This window comes from Balaenoptera musculus, chromosome 11 (assembly GCF_009873245.2).
Source record: "Balaenoptera musculus isolate JJ_BM4_2016_0621 chromosome 11, mBalMus1.pri.v3, whole genome shotgun sequence".
Classification (NCBI taxonomy): domain Eukaryota; kingdom Metazoa; phylum Chordata; class Mammalia; order Artiodactyla; family Balaenopteridae; genus Balaenoptera; species Balaenoptera musculus.
In genome coordinates this window covers 21,815,626-21,825,644 of record NC_045795.1, presented here as the reverse complement: position 1 = coordinate 21,825,644, position 10,019 = coordinate 21,815,626, and the positions used below count along the sequence as shown (strand labels likewise).

At 44.3% G+C, this 10,019-nt stretch overlaps 1 protein-coding gene across 1 annotated transcript; it reads right to left on the bottom strand.

The window, feature by feature from the left end:
• Positions 1 to 2,147: 2,147 nt before the first annotated feature.
• Positions 2,148 to 9,474, bottom strand: ZKSCAN4 (zinc finger with KRAB and SCAN domains 4). The gene is made up of 5 exons (XM_036869533.1): positions 8,795 to 9,474; positions 7,260 to 7,407; positions 5,503 to 5,585; positions 4,407 to 4,530; positions 2,148 to 3,390 (listed from the first exon to the last, which is right to left on the bottom strand). Exons 1-5 carry the CDS (start codon positions 9,215 to 9,217, stop codon positions 2,528 to 2,530), a joined length of 1,641 nt encoding a protein of 546 aa, XP_036725428.1. The 5' UTR covers positions 9,218 to 9,474; the 3' UTR covers positions 2,148 to 2,527.
• Positions 9,475 to 10,019: the final 545 nt, after the last annotated feature.

The window sequence follows — 10,019 nt, the reverse complement described above, 5'->3', positions numbered from 1 at the left end:
ATCTGAAATTATACAATAATGCCAGATAGTTTCCTAAATAATATTTTTATCATAAAATGTCAGTGGCTCCCCAGTGTTACTGAATAAAATTTCAACCCCTTGCTCTGGCACTGAAGGCCGCTACAATGTATGTACGTCTTCAAACTTGCCTTAGTTACTAAATTTGACAAACTCCTTTAGTCTTTTCAGTTAACATGTCACTCTGTCCATGCAATAATAGCACACAGCCAGAAGTAACCTTTCCCTCCTCTTAACTTCCACAGCATTCAGTTCACCACTCACAAGTTATTTACCACGGCACTGTCTTATTTTTATGTGCAAGTCTTATCAATGTTACTATACTGAAAGCCTAAGCCCAAGTATGTATGCATGGTGTGTGCGTATGCTTTATCGCTTTCATTGTCAGGCATAGTAGGCACTCAAAAGTATTTTTCTATAATCTTTCCCTCCTCTATGGAGAAGTCTTTTAAGTTCGGAAGGAGTAGAAAGAGCGAAAGGAGGCGCAGTGGTCCTTTGTTAATCTCCATAAATTATACTTATTAAGTGTATAATGTTTTCTGGTTTGTAAAAGGCTTTATATGTATCTCTTCACATGACATAAGAAACAAACACCAAAGAAAAATGAACAGTGTTTAAGATCAGGGCTATTAGCAAATATTTAGGAAAAATAAAGATAAGGAGACAAGAGGAAATGGCTAGCTTTGCGGAGGTAACAAAAATACGGTTAATTTAAAAGGAAATTTTAAAAGGCTAGAAAAGATTAACTGGAGGACGTCTACAGGATTTTAGAACACCAAAGTTTTAAATTATACTGCAACAAGGGGATAATGAAGGCAGTGAAAGATTGTAGGAAAGTGATAAAGGAAGAGCCCCACAGTTTGCAAAGTCCCTAGTCAGCGAGGGGTACTTCAGAGCAGGAATCCAGCAAGGGTACTTGAGAACAGAAGAAAATGCTATGCTGGGGACTGAACAAAACGTGGTCCGGGATTTCCTCAGAGGCAGAACCCATTCTTGTTAAAGCTGGAAGCTGGGGACGGGCACTCAGGCACCTATGAAGAAGGTAGCAGTCTTTGAAGAACTTAGCAGAAGGTGATCTGGGTGAAAACAGGAGATATCATGAAATTCTTATTGAGAGTCTTGACTTCACAGGTTGATACTTTGAATGTCGTGGAATCGTTTTGGTCAGATACCCAGGACTCCCAATGTGTTTCTGAAAAGATACATTTTCTCCTACTGCCCATACTCGGGTCTCTATCAACATTGGCTGCCTCTGACCCAATCTTCCTCTCCCCAGCCACAGGGCAGTTTTGAAAACATGAACAATACTTGTTATAAGTGTTTGGTGTGAATCCTCTGACTTGGAGGGAGTTTAAGCTTAGCTGGCATGAGCTTTCATGCACAGTTGGCTTTAAGTTGGGAGAGAGGGATATGGATGGTGTCTGGGCACTTGGTTAGGCCCAAGATAACCAAAAGGTGAGAAACAAGCTGTTGAGGATCATAGGATTTTTTTTTTTAATTTTTAAATTTTTTTGGCTGTGCAGCCTGTGGGATTTTAGTTCCCCAACTAAGAATCGAACCTGGGCCCTCAGCAGTGACAGTGTGAAGTCCTAACCACTGGACAGCCAGGGAATTCTCGCATCATAGGATTTTCGTCAAGATTCATAATAGTTTTGATCTGACTTGATAAACTGATTTTTATTTACCTGAATGTGAAAGGTTTCCCCCTAAAGAGTAGCAAAATTAATATGAACTAATGTAGTTAATGTTGACTATAGACTGGAATTGTACAGATGGAGCAGTCTCACAATGTCTTAATGATAAAGAAGCTGTTTAAGGCATTCTTACTATAACTACTACGCTGGTGAAGAAATATGGATTCCTCCACCCCAACTCTGACAATCTTACGTATTTGACAATAAATATACTAGAATCGGAATCTAGATAAATATTCTAGACCCAGAATCTAGAACCTCAGAGAATTAGATGAACACAAATGGCCTTAGATAGTCCTCAGAAATCATCAACATTAGATTTTCAGAACTATGAAGGTCGTTTCACTGGTATATTTAATAAATGTTTATAGCACCTGTATGCAAGGCACAATGGGGGTATAAGACATTGATCCAACCAACTGGTGAGGAATTCATTATAGGCAAAATGAACAGTCAGAGCAGCAGCGCCCCAAATCAGAGCCATCCACCCAGGAGACGTCATAAAGTGCTGGCCGAGGGTGATTAATTAGCCAGTCTAGAAGCCCATTTAAGTCTAAAAGGTGAGAATCATTTCAGGTCTGACCTCTTCCAGACAACTCTCCCATAGCCTCTTATCAAACAAGTTGTTTTTTTTTTCAATCACCTTCTAAGATGTAGAAGATAATTCATCTCAGCCAGTCTCTATTTTCTAACAAACACCTGATGACATGTGGGAGTAAATAAAGCCCAGCTCACAATTTTCTAGTCAGCAAGGGCTCCAGGCTGGCTTCAGTTCAACGAGGAGTGAGCACCAACTCTGGCATATAAGACATGGGTCATGGAGACAGAATTTTTTTCCCAACGTGGCTTCTCTGATGTTGAATAAGGTATGAAGTTCGGGTGAAGCCTTTTCCACATGTATCACACTGATAGGGTTTCTCACCAGTGTGGATTTTTTGATGCTCAATAAGGCTTCTATTCCTAGTGAAACTTCTCTCACACTCATTACATTTATAAGACACGGGAGCCTCAACATTTTCCCACTGGCTTTCCAGCCTCCCCTGACTCTCCCAGGTCTCTCCACGGTCAGGATTCTGAACGTTTTTATTGCCGTGGATCCTCTGATGTCTCAGGAGATGTGAATTGCGCCTAAAGGCTTTGCCGCACACGTTGCACTGGTATGGCTTCTCCCCAGTGTGGATTTTGTGATGTTCAAGGAGGCTGCAGCTCTGGCTAAAGGTTTTCCCACAGTCATCACACTCGTAGGGCTTCTCCCCAGTGTGAGTTCTCTGGTGTTTGATAAGGTTTGAACTGTGACTGAAGACCTTGCCACATTCCTCACACTCATAAGGTTTCTCCCCAGTGTGGACTCTCTGATGTATGACGAGGGCAGAGCTCCCGATGAAGGTCTTGCCACACTCCTCGCATTCATAGGGTTTCTCCCCAGTGTGGATTCTCCTGTGCTTAGTCAGGCCTGAACTCTGAGCAAAAGTCTTTCCACATTCATGACAGTAATGCCGCCTATTCCCTGCAGCACTTTTCTGCTTTCTTTGTAACCTGCCCTCCTGATCACCAGCTTCTGCACGTGCAGGAATCTGGCCAATGGCTTCACCCAAGTGGCATGGTATCTGACCAGACTCTTGTCCTGGATGGTCCTCGTCTGGAGGCAGGTCCCTGATCTTCGTCTGCACTGCACCACCTGAACAACAAATGGCCAGCAACTGTCACTTATGCCCTGCCACAGAGGAAAGCTTTGTGATGAGTCCCAGGGAGGCAAGAATTGTAGAGGTGTATATATGCCATGGATGAAGATTTAAGTATTAGAATAAAGATGGGAATAAAGGGGGAGAACAGGGGTGCTGGGGAGGGAATGAGAATGAGAATGGGGCCATTGGAAGAAGGGTACAATCTGGGAATGGAGAGATTGGAGGGAAGGTGGTGAGGCCTGAACACTGTGCTGGGGATAAATGCAGATGCTCTAAGTTCTAAGAAAGTAAGGCAGGGCCATGTGCTTAGGATTAGATACTAAAAGGGCTGAGCAGAAGGTGACAGTAAACAAGGCAAGTGAAAGGATTTCTGAAATGTTCTATGAGAAACAGGGAAAGTAGGAACTCAGAACTCACTGACCACTAGAAGGTGCAGTCATCTCTGGCTGCACCCCAGGCAGAGGCAGGGTCTGCCAAATAAAACTGGCATCAGTGCTGGGAGATCTGAGCTGGAGCCCGCACTGTGCTGTAGTGAGCTATGTGAACTCAGACAAGCCAGGCAATCTTGTGCGCCTCTGCACTGCATGCTCATCTCTAAGGCCAGGCTCTGCAGTCAATCTCTGGCTCACTTCTAGCTCTCACTCTATGGTCCCATGGCCCACTTCCTGAAGAGACCCCTCAGCTCTCCTGCACTATCAGGGCTAGCAACAGGAAGGGAAGGGGAAGAAATCAGCATTTACTGAGCATCTACTATGAGCTGGACCTGTACTAAGGGCTGTACCTCCTTCATCCCACTTAAACTGAACTGACCAGGACACTGGCAGGACAGATAGAAAAGCAAGGCTCAGAAGGGTTAATAAACTAGTCACACAGCTGGTTAGTAGTTGGGATTCAGAAATGGTGGTTCTAATTCCAAACATAATTCAAACAGTTTCTAACAGCCTAGTAGATTCTAATACACAAAGGAAGCCAGGAAACCTTATAAGAAATCAGTGCCCATTAGTCTTACCCAAGGAGATCAGGCTGCCATAGTTCTCCTGCCTTTCATCTCTGTAGAAGTTCACCTGAGATGAATCCAGCTGTGTCCATCCAGGAGCGAGGGTCAGGGCCACATCTTCCATTTTCAACAGCCCCTGAAACAGTGAGGAATTCCATGTAATTCCTCTTGCCCAAAATCACTCCCAAAGCTGGGTACATGCAATGAAGGAGTGTTCCCTTTACAGGAGCTCTTTACAAAAAAGCAAGTATAGCATACTTATGCCTACTTAACCCTATCTCTAATAACATCTCTGTCAAAAAAATAACCATTAAAGGAAATAAGTACACACATTATCAGTACTTTCATATAAACATCTAAACAGTCCAGAAGGTGAAAGGTTTGGAAAAACAAGGGCCAGTGCAGTGAAAGGAGTGGAACCATATCCAAACTTTTCAAAATATTTGTGGTGTGCCTTGGCAAAGTGGGGATGGGGGCTTATTTGTATTAATGATTTTAAAATACAATGAAATCTAGGTCTGAGGTGAGGAAAAACCAGGGAAAATAGGTTCTACAGAGCCTCAAATACTGAGATCTTCAAGCAGGACATGAAAGACTGGGTAAGAAATTAAAATCCAGGTTAAGTAAAGACTATTCAAATTGTAATATTAAATCTTAGACTGAAAGCACATGCCCTATCTGTTCCTTCAAGTTTAAGTTCCTAGAGGGCAGCAGGCATGACTTTATATCCCTCACCAGCAGCATAGTTTATGATACTTAAAAAAACAAAACTAAATCACCATCACAACAAAATCTTCAGTTTGTATTTGCTAAATTTCCCTTGCTGAAGAAGAAAATCTCCTTGATGAAGGAGCTGACCAAACAGATGGCTAGGAAGAGCAGGGAAGCACAGTCTCCAAGCTAGGAGTGAAACAGGAAAATCCTCTTAAGTGAACACCAAAATAATGACAGATGATGATTAGCAACCTTGGGATAAATGAGAATACTCAAACTCCATGTAGATCCAGGATGAGGGTGGAGGAGGCGTGGAGAGAAAGGGATCTGATGGGAAGCCCATCAGCAGTGAAGGGTGCTGGGTGCTGGGGGAGGGACAGGGGCTCCACCTCACCTGGGACTCTGGAGAAAGCCTGGTGGCTACCACTGCATCTTCTCTGCAGCGCCCTCCAGAGGCAAGCCTAGGAACCTGGAGAACTAAGAAGGAAAGAAGCTCTGGATGAGATTGACCCTGACATTCAACCTCCCTGGCATTCAGCCTCCCTGAGCCGTGAAGTCCAAGTTCAAAAACTGCATAAATTCCCATAAAGAAGCTTATACAGTGTGTCTTTCCAAAATTCCTGATCCCTGCCAGCTCAAATCCTAGGGCCTGAAGAGATGTGGTGTACTCCACAGATGCACAAAACGATGGGCTGGATCCTTGGTAAGAAATGGTAGCAACATAAAAACAAAACAAAGCATTCCATCTGAAGAGTCTTTAATCTTGAATTTTGCTGAGAGAGGGAATAAGAGGATTTCTGTGGTTTCTTTTTTTGGCCGCACCACGCGGCATGAGGAACTTCCCTGACCAGGGATTGAACCCACGCACCCTGCAGTGGAAGCACGGAGTCTTAAGCACTGGACCACCAGGGAAGTGCCAAGGATTTTTGTTGTTAAAATTTCTTTAGTAGCTCTTTGGATGCTTTATTCTTTTTTAAAATTTTTGGCTGCATTGGGTCTTCGTTGCTGTGAGCAGGCTTTCTCTAGTGTGGCGAGTGGGGGCTACTCTTCCTTGCGGTGCACAGGCTTCTCATTGCAGTGGCTTCTCTTGTTGCAGAGCACAGGCTCTAGGCACATGGGCTTCAGTAGTTGTGGCACGCAGGCTCAGTAGTTGTGGCTTGTGGGCTCTAGAGCACAGGCTCAGTAGTTGTGGCACACAGGCTCAGCTGCTCCACAGCATGTGGGATCTTCCCGGAGCAGGACTCGAACCCGTGTCCCCTAGCATCGGCAGGTAGATTCTTAACCACTGCGCCACCAGGGAAGCCCTGGGTGCTTTATTCTTTAGTTCTGAAAGACTAAGAGGAGCCAGATAAGGCTGCGCCCAGAAAGGAGGAAATGGGAGTCTGCTTATATAGAACTTGCTCAGATTTGAGAGAAGTAAAGGGGAACTTTAGGTTTTCCTATAAAAGGTGAACTTTGCTGGAGGCAGGAAACAAGTTAGGTTAGGCTAGGACCTCTGTTCAGAAATAAAGATTTCCTGTTGGCTGGTGTATCCTAGTGTTGTTTGTCTTGGAAATCCGCCCAGATGTTCACAGTACATGGGGAACACTCGGGAACATATAACAGTTTCCTACTGAGTGATTTTCACCCTGTTCTAACTGACAGGTTTAGAAGATTTATACTCTTTGGTTTGTAGAAATCCTACAATTCTGGAATATTCTGACTGGCTTTACATATTCTGCCTTATATTCCTCATAGCACTCACCAATATCTGAAATCATATTAATTTATTTGCTATCCTCCTTACTAGAATGTAAGCTCCATTGGAGGAAGAAATCTGTCCTACTGACAATGCTATCCCTGGTACCTATAACACTGGCTATCACGTAGGGAGCCTCCAGAAATATATGTTGAATGAATGGAGATCACTGTGTTGCTACAAAAATCAACTCTTTCCAAACACCAATTTTAATAAAGTCTTATTTACCATATCCAGGTTTGGTTAGGAAAGCTTTCCACTATTGTTTGAAATTTCCCTATTAGTCTCAGTCTCAAAGTAAAGTAGATCTGCAAGGGGCATATAAGACACCTATCAACAGATCTTTTAGGTGATCCTTAAATGAAATTGGTTGGAGTCTGCAGTATTCATACTGCCCAGAAGATAATACTCACCTCTGTCTGGTAAGGAATGGGATCCCAAAGATTCATGCTTGAGTGGAGCTTTTCTTGGCTGGAACTGGGTATTTCGTGACCTCTGAGCTGCTGTCAACACTGCCATCTTGCAACAGAGCAGTTCTTGCCCCTGGTCACCACCTGGGACCTAGAAGTCATTCATTTATTTATTCATCAGACACTTCTATCACACTCTCTATGTGCTAGTACTTTCTATTTCCCAGGCACTATTTCTAAGAGCTTTATGAATATTAACTCACTTGATGCAGAGCGCAACAACCTTATGAGCTAGGTACTTTTATTATCTGTATTTTTGTAATGGGGAAACTGAGGCACAATGTTTAAGCAACTTGCCCAAGGTCACCCAGCTAAAAGAAATGTTAGGATGGGAGCTCAGGCAGAATGAATCCAGCGCCCACGTTCTTAAGCATTACTCTGTGCTCCCTCATTATATATATTTGTGCTTTTATGAAAACTCTTTGGGAATTGGGGCTAAGTTCTCAGAGAATACTAATATGTTTTCTTATCTAAAAAATGAAAATAATAATTTCTAGCTTACAGGGTTTTGGAGACCAGCAAATAAGATTGCAGTGTGTGAAATCACCTAACACAGGGCCTGGTACACGGTATGTCCTCATTAAATGAAGATTTCCTTCCAGATATTTGTCATTAATTAATTTTCAAGTCACTTTCATAATAATTAGCTCATGTGCAGCTTAGAATTTCCCATATCTTCTGTAAAGAATATATGAAGAGCCTGAAGCTGAGACTTGAAATGATTCTTCTGTTACAGGGCTAAGGGGCACTAATGCCAACTCAAGAACCTTGGTCTCTGGGTCACAGGTTAGAAGTCTTTGGTCTGGTTATGTACACGCTGAAAGGAACACACAAGGACACAGAATGCTGCAAAGGGAAAATAGACTCATACAACATTCAGGAAGATGCAAGTAAAAATGAACCCTGGGGTTTCTAACTTGTGGTCCACCGACTCCCTCCCACGTATTCCATGAATGTGAATAGGAAAAATAACTTGATTTTTACTAGCTTCTAAGCAAAATTTAGCATTTCCTTCAATTATGAATGGAAGCCACAAACCAAGGTGCTATAAGCAGTACACAGGAATCTGTCACCAACTGAAACTGCATATGTTCTCATATCACATTACAACCAGGTAAATGTCAAAGTCATTCATCACCACTTTGAAATTATACTAGTTATTAGGCCTGTCCCTAGATGTTACTATTCAGTGTATTAATTTTAAAAAGCACATATATAACTTTATCATACATTTAATGCTTTGCTAACTGTATTTCAATATAATTGAGTTCTTTTTAATTCTTTATATTTTCCTTTATGTATTTAAAAAATACTATTACGTGAAGGAGTTCAGGGACTTCACCTTACTGGCAAAGAGGTTCATGGTACAAAAAGAGACTGAGAACTTCTGGATCTTAAAGAAAAGCCCCTCACTCTGATCTGGAGATTTCAGGAAGATACAGACCACAGCTTTCAGAGGCTAAACCTGTTCTCTCTACCTGCGGCATCGGCTCATCCAACTGCTTCTCCAAATACTCCAAGAGCACCACCACCTCCTCCCCGCTCTCGGGATGCTGCTTCCGCACCCAGCTCTGCAGGTCCCCCGGCAGGATGGTCAGGAACTGCTCCAGCACCAGCAGCTCCAGGATCTGCTCCTTTGTGTGCACCTCAGGCCGCAGCCACAGTCGGCAGAGCTCCCAGAGCCGGCTCAGAGCCTCGCGGGGCCCCTCAGCCTCCGGGTAGCGGAAGCCTCGGAAGCGCTGGCGGGAGTGCTCGGAGCCCGGAGCTGGGCTGACTGGGGCGCCCGCCTCAGCAGCCAAGGCGGAGGCTTCCTCCTTCTCCACCTTCACGGTCAGGATCCCGGTCCGGTCCTCTGCAGACTGGGCGTCCAAGGCTGCGCTTTCCTTCGATTCTCTAGCCATCCTGGACCAAGGCAGTACTTGGGCCTCACTATAGCTGGGAGCTGTATTTCTTCGGAAAATTCTTGAAAGGTGGGAAATCACAATTTTACTGTAAAACTGCAGTGGTCCCCTTCCGCGTGTCCAGGGGCCCAGGACACCCCTGGGGCGCAACTTCACAGATTGCCCCCTGTAGTCCGTGCCTTTGCAGCGTCCTCCTCTGCACCCCACCCCGAACCCCACAATAAGTAACCCCAAAGGATGTCTTGGTGGAATGAACAGATTCCAGATGCTGGAGAAAAATTGAGGCTGGGGCACAGGAAGCCTCGGTGGGAATCAATGCCACTTCCCGGGCTCTCTAGGAAGCACCTCTCGGTGGTTGTCCCCGAGTTAACCCGTTAGCAACCATGCCCTTACCTCCACTCAAGGGAAGCAGTTAGGGGAAGGAGAAAAAAAGGATGACCGGCTCTGTATCATAAGAAATAAGACTAGATCTTACAGTCCTGTAAGGATGCTCTTGTGCCCCCCACCCCATGCTCTGATGTAAAGCTTGACTACAGAGCTGGCATAAAATTGACACTAAAATTCAGAAGAAAGCAGGGCTTCCTCAGAGCACCAGGCAGGAGGACATGCCCTTTCTCTCAGAAACATCGAAAAACACATCACCAGGCACTTGCTTGGAGAAGCAGTGGCTGCCCCTGGCTCTTGCTCCACTCCAGCTGCCATTCTTCCCTCCCTTTCAAGGCTCAACTACTTGAAAGAAAGCCCTCCTATCTCTGACTCTAGTCCTCACCTTAACACACTGTAGGCGGCAAACTGCCAACAA